We start from the raw sequence: 17,148 nt of genomic DNA, 5'->3' as shown, positions 1-17,148 counted from the left end.
TCAATGTGCTTTGCAATGTGTTATTGTTTGTCTTCTGTGTTTGTTTTGTATTGTTATATTTGATGTTATGCCACTGACTGCTAACCAACTAATAAATGCTCAGCCCAACCAGTGACCTTCAAACTAAAATTGGAGAGCCAGGAGGCTGTGGAGGGGGCTAGTGTTACTCTGCGTTGTGAGATCTCCAAACCTGGAGTCCCTGTTGAGTGGAAGAAGGGAACAAAGGTCCTGAAGTCTGGAGAAAAGTACCAGATGAAGCAGGAGGCCTCTGTGAATGAACTGCTCATCATCAAAGTGCTGACAGAAGACAGTGGAGACTACAGCTGTGTGTGTGGAGACCTGAAGACCACAGCCAGTCTCAACATTAAGGGTAGGAAGAGGATTTTTAAAGTGTCAGTTCGAGTAATATTTTCGTTGGTTAGAATAACACTTATGTGTACATGGTCAGACATAACAGTTTTTGAGTCTGACTGTCATTGTGCGTTGCAACTTGTCCGTCTTTGTGTTCTTTGTTCTGTGTTTGTTTTATATGTTTTGTTATATTTTATGTCATGCCACTGACTGCTAACCAACTAATTGATGCTCAGCCCAACCAGTGACCTTCAAACAGAAGCTGGAGAGCCAGGAGGCTGAGGAGGGGGCTAGTGTTACTCTGCATTGTGAGATCTCCAAACCTGGAGTCCCCGTTGAGTGGAAGAAGGGAACAAAGGTCCTGAAGTCTGGAGAAAAGTACCAGATGAAGCAGGAGGCCTCTGTGAATGAACTGCTCATCAACAAAGTGCTGCCAGAAGACAGTGGAGACTACAGCTGTGTGTGTGGAGACCTGAAGACCACAGCCAGTGTCAAGATCAATGGTAGGAGGATCAGGGATTTCTTGGGTGATATTCACTACAATTAGGTGTACTTTTCAAATGTATTAACTACTTTAAACATTGATTTGGATTAGAGAAAATATTTGTGTTACACTTTTGTTTTGTCTTGATAGAAGCACTTCATTTTAAGATAACATTTCTGTTGCTTTTTATCATTTGTTGTTCTTTTCTGTTTCTGTTTGCTGCTTTACAAAATGTCAGCATATTTGTGGATGTCGTACCACATGTTGTCTTTTCCGTTGTATGTGGTGGATGAATAGATGGATGACTGTGCCTTGATCCCTTTTTGTGCTCTTCGCTGTGATACACTTTGAGTTTTCATCTTCTCTTCAAAATGTGTTTGAGATTACAAAACAAACAATGAACGAAGCAGCCAAAACTGACTACTATCAGAACACGTCAGTCTGTTTTTGTTATCAATGATAGGAGTGTTGAGGATTCATAATGCATGTCTGCTGGTCTGTGAACTGTTCTTGTCTATTTCCGCCAACAGATCAGTTTGTTCATGCAGTGTTGTAGCTATCAACTGTGTTTTATTTGTCATGCTTGTTCCAAAAAAAATTCTGTTTCAGTTGATGTTTTATTTTATTTTATTCATAATGCCAAAATACTTCAAACGATCAGGTATGTTACAGCATTCTAAGGTCAGATTGTTTCCTCTCAGCTGTGAAGCTCGCAGCTCCTCCTTCAGCTTCTAAACCAGAATCTAAGAGTCAGGAGTCCAAAGAAACAATCGAAGGTATGGTTGGAGGACGGCAATTTTCTTGTCTTCTGGCTTTATGTGCTCTGTCGATTTTGATAGTGGTCTTTGTGTCGCCAAGTGCAGCTTGCCCTTAAATCTGGCCTATACCCTTAGGCCTATATAAGTTATGATACATGTATTCCTCCCATGCTTTGGCTTTTTAGTTTACCCGTTTTTAGGCTGCAGTTTTGTGTGCCTCTGGTGTGTCCAATGCACCCCTGGAGTTATAGTTATGTGTTTGCAATGTTTATGTGGGTCTTTTCCCTCATTGTTGGATTGCAGTATATGTACGAAATGAAGGCTTTGTGTGCTAATTGTGCTGATAGCACAGTGATGCTTTGGGAATCATACCTATTGTTGGCTTTTGATTTTACATATGCATTAGTAACCTGCGTCTGGCATAATTATTTGCCCTCTGACGGTCTTTGAGTTTATGGCAGTTATAGAGGCTGTGCTCAGGTCTTTATATTAAATGATATAGGTAAGGCATTGTCACTGGTTGGTGACATTACATTCATGCAGCATGATGTCCATATGATATTTGTATTTCAGCAAAAGCCCCTGAAGCTCCCTCCAAAGTTGCTCAAGATGAGCGGAAGAAGCAAGAGATAAATGAGACAGTAGAAGGTAATTCTCTGAAGATTCTTGGCTTTGCTTGGTTATTCAACCCATGTCCATTTGTCAATTATCAGTCCAATGCATTGCTTCGTTATGCCAAAATTGAGAAAAACGAATGACTATTTATTCAGTTCTTAAAACTGTCACATCTTGTGTTGGCTGCTGACTGGTGTTATCTGATAGAAAGTTGTTGGGTCATGAATTGACTTACATTGTGTTTTGTTTTGCTTCATGGAATTGCTTTAAGGTTTAATATATTACACTATGTTTATATTTCCAAGCTAACCTGTGCTATTTATTCAGCCTGCTAAATGTGGCTTTTTTATTCACTTGGTAAATGTCATTTTTTTTAAGCTTGTATACACACAAAAAAGATCAATCTCAACATCTATGGATATCTGTGGTGCCTCGTTGACTTTGTTGCATGGAGACTGACTTTGTATGGAGACATGTCTTTGTTTTTAGCTGTTATTACATGTCGCTAGTGCTATCCTAAGGCACTTGTGGGTCTGATGCTATGTTCAATTTATAGCTGTGACACTGCCAACTACTGGACAGACTCCTCCACAGCAGCAACTCAAACTTCGTGGAGATTCTCAAGTGGGAAGTGATGGTAATGAGATACATGTTTGTATGGCATCTATCAGTTAGAGTTAGCATGGTCGTCATTTGAGTTATGCTAGATATCATGTATTTTAAGTCTTCTAGATAAACACACTTAAAGGTGGGGCAGGTAAGTTTGAGAAACCGGCTCGAGATCGCTAGAATTTGAAAATACACAACCGGAGAAAATCTGCCACTTCCTTATAGAGCCCCTCCTCCAACACACACGAACGCGCACATGACCAATGAGGGCACGAGATAAGTTTGTGCACAGATGGAAGGCTGACAGGCAGGTAGGCCATCCAGTTATTTTAGCCGGGCCGGCTAAAATGATTGGCCGTGCTTTTTACAGTACTACGGCTTCCACAGATGACATTTTTTTATGGATTTTTTGTCAAAGCACTTAAGATATTCATTGCTATCGGGATGTTAAGAGCATTGCATGCATGCATGGAATATAACAAAAAGTGTATCTCGAGCCGGTTTCTCAAACTTACCTACCCCACCTTTAACAAGAAAGAAGAATTAGAAACTATTAAGGGAGTAGGCAGCTCAGTTTGTTTAACTGTCTGTGCTGTTGGTTATGTTGCCTAATAATTGTGAGAAATATATACAGAAGTTGGCTTTTGTTTCTTGTTAGCCCTCGTTTGTTTCCCTGTTCCATTTTGTGGCACATACATAATTTTATCCTGTTTTAGTGCTTTGTTTGTTCCAGTTCCCTGTTGATTGTTAAAGATCTTTAGACTGGTTGTACAGGGTCATTAGCGTTTATATGTGCTTTACTGGCTTATTCGGCTCTTGTCTTCAGGTTATTGTGCTTTGCTTCTGACAGGTGTTATCAAACTGAAATATGTTTGACCAAACCTTTTGCTACTATTGTGATGAACTCCAAAAAAAGTTGTAATCTATCTCAACATCTGTGGATCTTTGTGGTGTCTCGTTGTGTTCAATTTCATAGCTGTAACACTGCCACCTACTGGACAGACTCCTCAACAGCAGCTCCTCAAACAGGAGAATCAGAAAGATTCTCAAAGCCTTGAACTGGGAGCCGAAGGTAATGGCACACGTGTCTGCATGGTGTCTGTCGGATACAGTAAGCATGGTCGTCATTTGTTTTATTCCAGATATAGTTTCTGGCTCGTAGAAAAACCCACTTGACAAAAAAGAAGAACTGGAACATATACTGTAGAGAGACTACATGTAGGCCGCTCAGTTTGTTTAACTGTCTGTGGCGTTGGTTTTGACAATTCTGTAATGGAAATATATAGACAGGATGGCTTTTGTTTTCTTGTTAGCGCTCGTTATTGTTGCTGTTCTCCATTTTGTGGCACTTACGTAATTTTGTCCAATTGTTTTAGTGCTATGTTTGCTCCAGTTCCCTGTTGATTGCTAAAGATCTTTAGACTGGTTGTACAGGGTCATTAGCGTTTATATGTGCTTTACTGGCTTATTCGGCTCTTGTCTTCAGGTTATTGTTCTTCGCTGCTGACAGGTGTTATCAAACTGAAATATTTTTGACCTAACCTTTTGCTAATATTGTGATAAACTCCAAAAAAAGTTGTAATCTTTCTCAACATCTGTTCACATCTGTGGTGTCTCATTGTGTTCAATTTCAAAGCTGTAACACTGCCCCCTACTGGACAGACTCCTCAACAGCAGCTCCTCAAACAGGAGAATCAGAAAGATTCTCAAAGCCTTGAACTGGGAGTTGAAGGTAATGGCACACGTGTCTGCATGGTGTCTGTCGGATACAGTAAGCATGGTCGTCATTTATTTTATTCCAGATATAGTTTCTGGCTCGTAGAAAAACCCACTTGACATAAAAGAATAACTGGAAAATATAGAGGGACTACATGTAGGCCGCTCAGTTTGTTTAACTGTCTGTGGCGTTGGTTTTGAAAATTATGTAATGGAAATATGTAGATAAGATGGCTTTTGTTTTCTTGTTAGCGCTCGTTATTGTTGCTTGTATTTGTGGTAAATACTCAATTTTGTCCAGTTTTTTAAGTGCTTTGTTCGTATCAGTTATTTGTTGAATGTTAAACATTTTCTGTTGTAAAGGGTCAGTTGTTTTTACGTGTGCTTTACTGGCTTTCTTTTGGCTGTTGTCTTCAGGTTATTGTTCTGTGCTGCTGACATATGTTATCAAACAGAATTGTGTTGGTTCATTACAAAAATGCTTTAAGGCTATACATGGTTTTAATCTATTTCAACATCTGTGGTTATCTCTGGTGTCTCTTTGTTCAATGTCATAGCTGTAACACTTCCACGTACTGGACAGACTCCTCAACAGCAGCTCCTCAAAGTGGAGGTACATAAGGATTCTCAAGAGCTTAAAGTTGCAGGGGAAGGTAATAAGAAACATGCTTGCATAGCTTCTGTCGGATACTGTGACATCTGTCAATACTAAGCATGGTTGTTATTTGTTTTATTCCAGATTTAGTTTTAAAGGTTGTAGACAAAGAAGAACTGGAAATATGGAGGGAGTAGGCAGTTCAGTTTGGATTTACCATTAAATATAAGAAAGTGGCTTTTGTTTTCTGGTTAGGCCTTGTTGCTATTCTGTCAATTCTGTTTTGTGGCAAATGCTGATATTGTTTTTTTTAGGTCGGATTTTAATAATGTTTTAATGCTTTGTTTCTCCAGTTTTGTGTTGAGTCTTGAATATTTTGATTCTACGTGTATGGTACTTTGGCACATCTGTGTTGGCATGCTGCTGCCTGTTGGATTATTGATAATGATCTGTGAGAGGAGAGAGCCTTTAATGGTTTTTACTTGAAGCGTTAATGATTTTGATTGCTTTCCGTTCTCATGGCTGCCTGTTGTCTTAAGGTTATATATTTCATCACTGCACTATTGTGAGGTTATTGTTGTGTTTTATCCCAGTTGAGAAGACGGCTGCTGGAACAGCTGCTGACACAAAGAGGCAGGGGACCAAAGAGCCACTAGAAGGTATGCAATGATTGTAGCTATATCAGCCTTGTGCTTCTACGTTGTCTCTTGCCACATCCGACTCAGTCTTTGTGTTGTCAAACCAGGTGTTCTATCTCTTCTAATAGTTTTTGTCTTATAGAGCATGTTTTGGTGTAGCTTGTCGTTGCTGTAAGGGGTGGGCAATGGACATACATATTTTCAGGTAAATAGGTTTCTAAGGTTTGGTCAACAGAATATCACAATATGAATACAGGGGGAGATGCTAATATATAGTACCATATTAGCTTTTGTATTAACGCCTGGCCATCGTTGTCATGATGTTTTTCTTAACTGTCCTCCAACAGCAGTTCCTTGTTATTCTGTTTGTTAAGTGTTTGTGCTCCTTGTGGTTTTTAGCCAATGTGACATGAGTGAAAGACTATAGCAAATACCAGATTTGTACGCAGCTATTATTTAAAAAAATAACCTTTATTTAGCAGGAGATCATTGTCACTGCTTCTTAAAACAAGTTGGTTTTTGAGACGTAATCTGTCTTGTGGCTTGTGAACCTGTGCTTAGCCTTCTGTGTATATCGCTGTGCTGTGGGTGGAGTTTCTGATGATGTGATGTAACTTAATCTTCTACAATGTCAGAGATGACAGTTGATTGTACAAGGTGTTGCGGAAAATCTGTACTCAGTTCATGCTCTTAAGATGAATTAATTGAGATGAATAGAAACTACATGTGTGGCTACTGGCTCTTTAGGCACCATGTTTTGGTTTTAATCAGTCTTAAATGTTTTATCACAGCATCAAAGCCTCCAGATGCTCAAGCAGCTGTGACATTACACCCTGAGGATTCCAAAAAAGTCGAAGGTATAAACCCACATTCGTAAACTTTTGTCTCTGTTGGTTAAGCTCTTGGTCATGGCTCTGTTTGTACGTTTTTATTCAGTGAAGTTGGTTTTGTGTTGTCATGGACATTGTTGCTCTAGAAACGTGTATGGCACATTGCTTTTGGTGTTGCGATGTTGTTTAAAACTTCCAGTGTATGTATGTTGAATTCAAACATACTTTATATGTCTACCAATAACTTCAGATACAGTAAAGCAGTCACCAGCTCCAGAAGTGATCTCCAAAGTTGAACCTGAGAAGAAGGAATCCAAAAAGACGGTTGAAGGTATGTGTGATAGTGATAGTGAAGAACACTGGTTTTATTGAGTGTATAAAACTCTCTTGAGCGCTGGGGTTTTACTCAAGCACATGCTGTGATAGAATAAGCTCATAAAGGCTGTTGACACATAACGTCCTGTGTCTTGAGGGTTTTGTCAAAAGTATGGAACATTTCTTTTTGATGGCTGATGAGTTGGAAATTGCGTATTGGGAATTGCTGATATTGTTTTTTTGGGTCGGATTTTAATTATGTTTTAATGCTTTGCTACTCCAGTTCTGTGTTGAGTGTTGAATATTTTGATTCTATATGTTTATGGTACTTTGGTACATCTGTGTTGGAATGCTGCTGCGTGTTGGATTATTGATAATGATCTGTAAGAAGAGAGAGCCTTTAATGGTTTTGATTGCTTTCCGTTCTCACCTTATGTATGCCTTCCAGGCCATGGCTGCCTGTTGTCTTAAGGTTATAGATTTCATCACTGCAATATTGTGAGGTTATTGTTGTGTTTTATCCCAGTTGAGAAGACGGCTGCTGGAACAGCTGCTGACACAAAGAGGCAGGGGACCAAAGAGCCACTAGAAGGTATGCAATGATTGTAGCTATATCGACCTTGTGCTTCTACGTTGTCTCTTGCCACATCCGACTCAGTCTTTGTGTTGTCAAACCAGGTGTTCTATCTCTTCTAATAGTTTTTGGCTTATAGAGCATGTTTTGGTGTAGCTTGTCGTAGCTGTAAGGGGTGGGCAATAGACATAAATAATTTCAAGTAAATACTTTTCTAAGGTTTGGTCAACAGAATATCACAATATGAATACAGGGGGAGATAATGGTACCAAATTGGCTTTTGTATTAATGCCTGGCCATCGTTGTCATGATGTTTTCTTAACTGTCCTCCAACAGCAGTTCCTTGTGAATCTGTTTGTTAAGTGTTTGTGCTCCTTGTGGTTTTTAGCCGACGGGACATGAGGGAAAGACTATAGCAAATACCAGATTTGTACGCAGCTATTATTTAAAAAAAATAACCTTTACTTAGCAGGAGATCATTGTCACTGTTTCTTGAAACTAGATGTGTGGCTACTGGCTCTGTAGGTTTTAATCAGGCTTAAATGTTTTATCACAGCAGCAAAGCCTCCAGATGCTCAAGCAGCTGTGACATTACACCCTGAGGATTCCAAAAAAGTCGAAGGTATAAACCCACATTCGTTAACTTTTGTCTCTGTTGGTTAAGCTCTTGGTCATGGCTCTGTTTGTACGTTTTTATTCAGTGAAGTTGGTTTTGTGTTGTCAATGTCATGGACATTGTTGCTCTAAAAACGTGTATGGCACATTGCTTTTGGTGTTGCGATGATGTTTAAAACTTCCAGTGTATGTATGTTGAATTCAAACATACTTTATATGTCCACAAATAACTTCAGATACAGTAAAGGAGTCACCAGCTCCAGAAGTGATCTCCAAAGTTGAACCTGAGAAGAAGGAATCCAAAAAGACGGTTGAAGGTATGTGTGATGGTGATAGTAAAGAACACTGGTTTTATTGAGTGTATAAAATGATAGTTACGTCTGTAACTACGGTTCTATGAGTCCCGGATGACCACCAGAGGCGGTGCTTTAAGCACTGGATATGTCCATCGCGCGCATGCGCAGGTCGAGTACCAATACCAACAAAGTCACCTGTGACCCCACGTGACACCGGCTATATCTGCCGGTGTCGTCAGAGGATCTGTTCCCAGAATCTTCTCGCGAGCACACAAGAATTCTGAGTGACAGGATACTCTGGCGGTCATCCGGGACTCATAGAACCGTAGTTACATACGGAACTATCGTTCTATTTCGTCCCTACTGACCGCCAGAGGCGGTGCTTTAAGCACTGGATGACTTATACCAACACTGCATGAAGAATCCAAGCCCTTGCTCACTACTGGAAGCAGCGGAGCTCGGCAAAAGGACCACACCCAAAGGATGGGGAGTGGCGACATTAACCCGATAAAACCTGGAGAATGTGCCAGAAGACGCCCACGACGCCGCGGCGCAGATGGTCTCCAGGGGCACCCCTCTCAGGGCAGTCCAAGACGTTGAGATGCTCCTTGTAGAGTGGCATCTCAGCCCTGATGGCAGGGGGCGGCCACTGGCCCCAAAGGCATGTGAGATGGTATCGACAACCCAGTGGGGCAGCCGCTGTTTAGAGAGCACAACATATTTTAGTGCCGCCATGGCAAGCGAAGAGCTGCTCTGACTGCCGTATACAGGCAGTAGCATCAATATATGCCCTTAGGGCATGCACAGGGCACAGCAACTCCGACGTGCCTTTCTCCCGAATGTCAAAGCGTGCCAGCTGGACAGGCTGATTGAAGTGGGTTTGTGGAAGCACCTTGGGCAGGAACACCACCCTGAGCCATCGGAGTCCCACTTCAGGCATGTATCGCTCACGGAGAGGGCATGCAACTCCCCAACTCGCTTCCCTGAGGTTATGGCAAGCAGGAATGCTGCCTTCGCGGACAGCCACTTAAGCCCCACCTGGGCCAGGGGCTCGAAGGGAGGAGATGATAGGGCATCGAGCAGCAGGGGCAGGTCCCAAGCCGGAGCCCTCGGGGTGCTAGGGGGACGCTGCCGTAAAACCCCTCTCAGGAAGAGGGACACCGACCTGTGGCACCCCACCGTGGCGCCGTCGACCCGAACATGTCGGGCAGAAATAGCAGCCACATAAACTCTCAAAGTGGAGTGAGAACGTCCACTATCTAGAAGGGACTGCAGTCTGGGTAACAGTGGACATGTTGACCGAAGGAACAAGCACATGCTTGCCCCCCAGTTGGGGTAAAAAGTGCGTGAGTGCAAGCTGCGCAGCCCGAAGCTCTAGCACGTTGACATGGCGTGCACCCTCCTGGGCAGACCACTGACCCTGGACAGTCCTGCCCTGCCACACTGCACCCCACCCTGAGAGACATGCATCTGCAGTGACAGTCTCCCGGCGGGATGGGATGGCGCCCCTGGGCACGCCCATCAAAAGATAGTGCTGTGGTCAGCATATGGAATGGCAGCACCTTCAGGAATCTGTTGATTCCTCTGAGGTCCATGATCGGACGAAATCCGCCGACTTTCTTGTACGCCGAGTAGAACCCCCCGGGCTGAAGCAGAGGGTCTACTGGCTCGATTGCGCCCTTGGCGCCCTTGTTTTTTGTATACAACGTATCAGTTTGGCAAAATCACTTTAAATGATTAAGTAAATTCATTGTTGCATTTTGCTGCTCTGTGTTTACTTCAGATATATTATGTGTAACTAAATAAATCACACCTGCAGAGATTGAAAAGCCTGCTGTTTCTGAAGTCATCACAAATCCAGAGCTTTCAATGCTGGATACCAAAGAGAAAGAACAAGGTAGATGTTTTGTGGCAACCGCACATTGTGTATTCTTCTCAGTTTTTATGTGTTTTCCTTGTCGATTTGTGTATGCTGGGAAATCAGTCTGGCTTGTTTCTGATGTCGTATTGACTCCTGAATGCCACATTTCATGTTGTCTCTGGATTGTTGTCGACGTGTAAAAGGAATAATTCAGATCTATGTTTGAGCTGCTTGATAACTGCTTAGGTGGACCCTTGTTTATAATGGGAGTAGGGATCAATAAATGTGTTATCACAAATGTTTTATCACAGCAGCAAAGCCTCCAGATGCTCAAGCAGCTGTGACATTACACCCTGAGGATTCCAAAAAAGTTGAAGGTATAAACCCACATTCGTTAACTTTTGTCTCTGTTGGTTAAGCTCTTGGTCATGGCTCTGTTTGTACGTTTTTATTCAGTGAAGTTGGTTTTGTGTTGTCTTGGACATTGTTGCTCTAAAAATGTGTATGGCACATTGCTTTTGGTGTTGCGATGGTGTAAAAAAGTCCCGTTTATGTAAGTTGAATTTAAGCATACTTTATATGTCTACAAATAACTTCAGATACAGTAAAGCAGTCACCAGCTCCAGAAGTGATCTCCAAAGTTGAACCTGAGAAGAAGGAATCCAAAAAGACGGTTGAAGGTATGTGTGATAGTGATAGTGAAGAACACTGGTTTTATTGAGTGTATAAAACTCTCTTGAGCGCTGGGTTTTTGCTCAAGCACATGCTGTGATAGAATAAGCTCATAAAGGCTGTTGAGACATAACGTCCTGTGTCTTGAGGGTTTTGTCAAAAGTATGGCACATTTCTTTTGGATGGCTGATGAGTTAGAAATTGCGTATTGGGAATTGCATTTATTCAGAATTCTCTCAATTTATTTCATTATTGTTGTAGTTTTTTGTATAAAACGTATCAGTTTGGCAACATCACTTTAGACAATTTAGTCAATTACACTATCATTGTTGCATTTTGCTGCTCTGTGTTTACTTCAGTAAATATATTATGTGTAACTAAATAAATCACACCTGCAGAGATTGAAAAGCCTGCTGTTTCTGAAGTCATCACAAATCCAGAGCTTTCAAAGCTGGATACCAAAGAGAAAGAACAAGGTAGATGTTTTGTGGCAACCGCACATTGTGTATTCCCCTCGATTTTGATGTGTTTTCCTTGTCGATTTTTGTATGCTGGGAAATCAGTCTGGCTTGTTTCTGATGTCGTATTGACTCCTGAATGCCACATTTCATGTTGTCTCTGGATTGTTGTCGACGTGTAAAAGGAATAATTCAGATCTATGTTTGACCTGCTTGATAACTGCTTAGGTGGACCCTTGTTTATAATGGGAGTAGGGATCAATAAATGTGTTATCACAAATGTTTTATCACAGCAGCAAAGCCTCCAGATGCTCAAGCAGCTGTGACATTACACCCTGAGGATTCCAAAAAAGTCGAAGGTATAAACCCACATTCGTTAACTTTTGTCTCTGTTGGTTAAGCTCTTGGTCATGGCTCTGTTTGTATGTTTTTATTCAGTGAAGTTGGTTTTGTGTTGTCTTGGACATTGTTGCTCTAAAAATGTGTATGGCACATTGCTTTTGGTGTTGCGATGGTGTAAAAAAGTCCAGTTTATGTAAGTTGAATTTAAGCATACTTTATATGTCTACAAATAACTTCAGATACAGTAAAGCAGTCACCAGCTCCAGAAGTGATCTCCAAAGTTGAACCTGAGAAGAAGGAATCCAAAAAGACGGTTGAAGGTATGTGTGATAGTGATAGTGAAGAACACTGGTTTTATTGAGTGTATAAAACTCTCTTGAGCGCTGGGTTTTTGCTCAAGCACATGCTGTGATAGAATAAGCTCATAAAGGCTGTTGAGACATAACGTCCTGTGTCTTGAGGGTTTTGTCAAAAGTATTGCACATTTCTTTTGGATGGCTGATAAGTTAGAAATTGCGTATTGGGAATTGCATTTATTCAGAATTCTCTCAATTTATTTCATTATTGTTGTAGTTTTTTGTATAAAACGTATCAGTTTGGCAACATCACTTTAGACAATTTAGTCAATTACACTATCATTGTTGCATTTTGCTGCTCTGTGTTTACTTCAGTAAATATATTATGTGTAACTAAATAAATCACACCTGCAGAGATTGAAAAGCCTGCTGTTTCTGAAGTCATCACAAATCCAGAGCTTTCAAAGCTGGATACCAAAGAGAAAGAACAAGGTAGATGTTTTGTGGCAACCGCACATTGTGTATTCCCCTCGATTTTGATGTGTTTTCCTTGTCGATTTGTGTATGCTGGGAAATCAGTCTGGCTTGTTTCTGATGTCGTATTGACTCCTGAATGCCACATTTCATGTTGTCTCTGGATTGTTGTCGACATGTAAAAGAAATAATTCAGATCTATGTTTGACCTGCTTGATAACTGCTTAGGTGGACCCTTGTTTATAATGGGAGTAGGGATCAATAAATGTGTTATCACAAATGTTTTATCACAGCAGCAAAGCCTCCAGATGCTCAAGCAGCTGTGACATTACACCCTGAGGATTCCAAAAAAGTCGAAGGTATAAACCCACATTCGTTAACTTTTGTCTCTGTTGGTTAAGCTCTTGGTCATGGCTCTGTTTGTATGTTTTTATTCAGTGAAGTTGGTTTTGTGTTGTCTTGGACATTGTTGCTCTAAAAATGTGTATGGCACATTGCTTTTGGTGTTGCGATGGTGTAAAAAAGTCCAGTTTATGTAAGTTGAATTTAAGCATACTTTATATGTCTACAAATAACTTCAGATACAGTAAAGCAGTCACCAGCTCCAGAAGTGATCTCCAAAGTTGAACCTGAGAAGAAGGAATCCAAAAAGACGGTTGAAGGTATGTGTGATGGTGATAGTGAAGAACACTGGTTTTATTGAGTGTATAAAACTCTCTTGAGCGCTGGGTTTTGCTCAAGCACATGCTGTGATAGAATAAGCTCATAAAGGCTGTTGAGACATAACGTCCTGTGTCTTGAGGGTTTTGTCAAAAGTATGGCACATTTCTTTTGGATGGCTGATAAGTTAGAAATTGCGTATTGGGAATTGCATTTATTCAGAATTCTCTCAATTTATTTCATTATTGTTGTAGTTTTTTGTATAAAACGTATCAGTTTGGCAACATCACTTTAGACAATTTAGTCAATTACACTATCATTGTTGCATTTTGCTGCTCTGTGTTTACTTCAGTAAATATATTATGTGTAACTAAATAAATCACACCTGCAGAGATTGAAAAGCCTGCTGTTTCTGAAGTCATCACAAATCCAGAGCTTTCAAAGCTGGATACCAAAGAGAAAGAACAAGGTAGATGTTTTGTGGCAACCGCACATTGTGTATTCTTCTCAGTTTTTATGTGTTTTCCTTGTCGATTTTTGTATGCTGGGAAATCAGTCTGGCTTGTTTCTGATGTCGTATTGACTCCTGAATGCCACATTTCATGTTGTCTCTGGATTGTTGTCGACGTGTAAAAGGAATAATTCAGATCTATGTTTGAGCTGCTTGATAACTGCTTAGGTGGACCCTTGTTTATAATGGGAGTAGGGATCAATAAATGTGTTATCACAAATGTTTTATCACAGCAGCAAAGCCTCCAGATGCTCAAGCAGCTGTGACATTACACCCTGAGGATTCCAAAAAAGTCGAAGGTATAAACCCACATTCGTTAACTTTTGTCTCTGTTGGTTAAGCTCTTGGTCATGGCTCTGTTTGTACGTTTTTATTCAGTGAAGTTGGTTTTGTGTTGTCTTGGACATTGTTGCTCTAAAAATGTGTATGGCACATTGCTTTTGGTGTTGCGATGGTGTAAAAAAGTCCCGTTTATGTAAGTTGAATTTAAGCATACTTTATATGTCTACAAATAACTTCAGATACAGTAAAGCAGTCACCAGCTCCAGAAGTGATCTCCAAAGTTGAACCTGAGAAGAAGGAATCCAAAAAGACGGTTGAAGGTATGTGTGATAGTGATAGTGAAGAACACTGGTTTTATTGAGTGTATAAAACTCTCTTGAGCGCTGGGTTTTTGCTCAAGCACATGCTGTGATAGAATAAGCTCATAAAGGCTGTTGAGACATAACGTCCTGTGTCTTGAGGGTTTTGTCAAAAGTATGGCACATTTCTTTTGGATGGCTGATAAGTTAGAAATTGCGTATTGGGAATTGCATTTATTCAGAATTCTCTCAATTTATTTCATTATTGTTGTAGTTTTTTGTATAAAACGTATCAGTTTGGCAACATCACTTTAGACAATTTAGTAAATTACACTATCATTGTTGCATTTTGCTGCTCTGTGGATATCAGTAGATATATTATGTGTAACTAAATAAATCACACCTGCAGAGATTGAAAAGCCTGCTGTTTCTGAAGTCATCACAAATCCAGAGCTTTCAAAGCTGGATACCAAAGAGAAAGAACAAGGTAGATGTTTTGTGGCAACCGCACATTGTGTATTCCCCTCAGTTTTGATGTGTTTTCCTTGTCGATTTTTGTTTGATGGGAAATCAGTCTGGCTTGTTTCTGATGTCGTATTGACTCCTGAATGCCACATTTCATGTTGTCTCTGGATTGTTGTCGACGTGTAAAAGGAATAATTCAGATCTATATGCTATGACATGCTTGATAAATGCTTAGGTGGACGCTTGTTTATAATGGGAGTAGAGATCAATGGCTGCGCACCCGTGTTGTTGTATGTGTGTGAATGTGTGTGTAATATATGAAAATAGGCATATCAGGTCTTGTATTATTTAATTTAATTTGTTTTAACTTTTTGCAAAAATACAAATATACAGTCAGGTAAGTTAAAAATGCCATTCCTTACACAGTGCTCTTCATCTTATCAAACTGATTCAATCCCCAGTTCTTCCAGTCACAGTCATTCAAGACCTGGAGAGTCAAGAGGCTGAGGAGGAAGAAAGTGTCACTCTGTACTGTGAGCTTTCTAAACCAGGCCTCCCTGTTGAGTGGAAGAAGGAAACTCAGGTGCTGAGTTGTGGAGAAAAGTACCAAATGAAACAAACAGGATGTTGTTATGAGCTACAGATCTTCGACTTGAGACTTGAAGATACAGGAAGCTACTCGTGCTGTTCAGACGACACGATAAGCTCGGCCTCTCTTGTAGTAAATGGTAGGATGGATACCACTTCAACATTGACTTCTTCCTCCATCAAGTCTTTCATTTAATCTTTTAAGTCATTCTTCTTTATCTCACCCATTCTTGACTTTGTACGGCAGATACAAATCTGGTTGTTTCCTTTCATTCATCAGCTTCCCCAGTCATTTTCACAAAAGATCTTGAAAGCCAAACGGCCGATGAGGAGGACAGTGTGACCCTGCACTGTGAGCTTTCTAAACCTGGTGTTCCTTTGGAGTGGAGGAAAGGAGAACTTGGTCTTTGTCCTTGTGCCAAGTATGAAATCAGACAAACGGGTCACCTTGCATCACTTGTAATCCATGATGTAGACCCAGAGGATGCTGGGAGTTACACATGTGACACTGGTGCCCATCAAAGCACTGCCCAACTAGCTGTGAAGGGTATGCCTGCTGAATAAACCCTGTTGTTTGTAGTTAAGATAATTGTGTTGCCAATGAATTGACCAAAGACAAAATAATGTAATGTAAATATCAAACATAAGTCTTGGTTGTCCTAAGTTGTTGCTCCTCCACTTCCTCCTCTGCAGCCCAGCCTGTCCTTTTCAAAACCCAGCTGCAGAACCTTATAAGACAGGAAGGGGAGAGCGCTAGTCTTCGCTGTAAAACCACAAAGCCGGGAGCCAGTGTTGTCTGGAGGTTTGGAGACAGGGTGCTGGCATCCAGCAGCAAGTATCATCTGAAACAGGAAGGGACTGTAGTTGAGCTTGTCATCTATAAACTGCGAGGAGCTGACTCGGGAGAATATTCTTGTGATGCAGGAAACCAGAGGACTTCAGCTGTCCTCAGTGTGCAGGGTAGGAGCTGTCTATTTAAGACTGACCTTTTCATGCACCCTCTGGAGTCACTTCTTCCACTTCATCACTTCAACACTTGAGCATGAAGTGCATCAACCTTTCATCTGGATGTCCTATTTTCACTTTAGACTTGATTGCATATAAATATTCCAGTGTTATTTCTCATCCCACACGTGTCCTTATTCTTCCCTGTTCTCAAAGCACTTGTAGTTATTGACAGAAGCACTTTTCTGTTGAGCTTGATCACTCATCTCTTCCCGTTATGTGTGCCTGTCTGTAGTCTCTCATCACAAACAATAACACACCTTTTACTTTCTTTTCTTCACTTGCTACTCACAATAATCCTTATATATTTAATCACACTTTGATCACAATCTGACTAGCTTGAACTATGTCTTTGTCAAGAACTTCACTGAACAAATAAGTAACTATTCTTCTGAAATGTATCTTTCAAACAGAGGTCGAGGTTACAATACTGAAGTTCTTGGAGAGCTGCGTTGTGTACCAGGGTGACGATGTCCGCTTTGAATGTCGGGTTTCTCGTGAGGAGGCACCTCTGGCCCAGTGGAAACTCCAGGATGTCCCACTACAGAATAACGAGATGAACCTGATCAAGTCTGAGGGCTGCGTACACAGCCTCAAACTCCGGGGCGTCACCACGGCTGACTCGGGAACTGTCACTTTCACAGTGGGTAACCACACATCAACTGCTTCTTTGACAGTCAAAGGTAAGATACATATTATGCATTGCCTATGAGGACCAGTATTCATCCTTGCGACTTTGTTTCTCCAGTAACATTTGGAAAGTTTACTTGCATTTATCGTCTTTCTTGTGGAACGCATTCCCTCTATTTCTTCAACAAGCATGCCAACACATGGATGCT

At 40.9% G+C, this 17,148-nt stretch overlaps 1 protein-coding gene across 1 annotated transcript in view; it reads left to right on the top strand.

The window, feature by feature from the left end:
- Positions 1–17,148, top strand: part of obscnb (obscurin, cytoskeletal calmodulin and titin-interacting RhoGEF b) — a 64,617-nt gene that overhangs the window by 24,090 nt on the left and 23,379 nt on the right. The window contains exons 39-46 of the mRNA XM_034138135.1: positions 104–370; positions 588–854; positions 1,552–1,611; positions 2,167–2,241; positions 5,091–5,186; positions 5,722–5,787; positions 15,998–16,264; positions 16,723–16,992. Coding sequence (XP_033994026.1) covers positions 104–370; positions 588–854; positions 1,552–1,611; positions 2,167–2,241; positions 5,091–5,186; positions 5,722–5,787; positions 15,998–16,264; positions 16,723–16,992 — 1,368 coding nt within the window. The remainder of the gene's footprint in view (positions 1–103; positions 371–587; positions 855–1,551; positions 1,612–2,166; positions 2,242–5,090; positions 5,187–5,721; positions 5,788–15,997; positions 16,265–16,722; positions 16,993–17,148) is intronic.

This window comes from Trematomus bernacchii, unplaced genomic scaffold (assembly GCF_902827165.1).
Source record: "Trematomus bernacchii unplaced genomic scaffold, fTreBer1.1, whole genome shotgun sequence".
Classification (NCBI taxonomy): Eukaryota; Metazoa; Chordata; class Actinopteri; order Perciformes; family Nototheniidae; genus Trematomus; species Trematomus bernacchii.
This window is presented reverse-complemented; position numbering and strand designations above follow the sequence as displayed.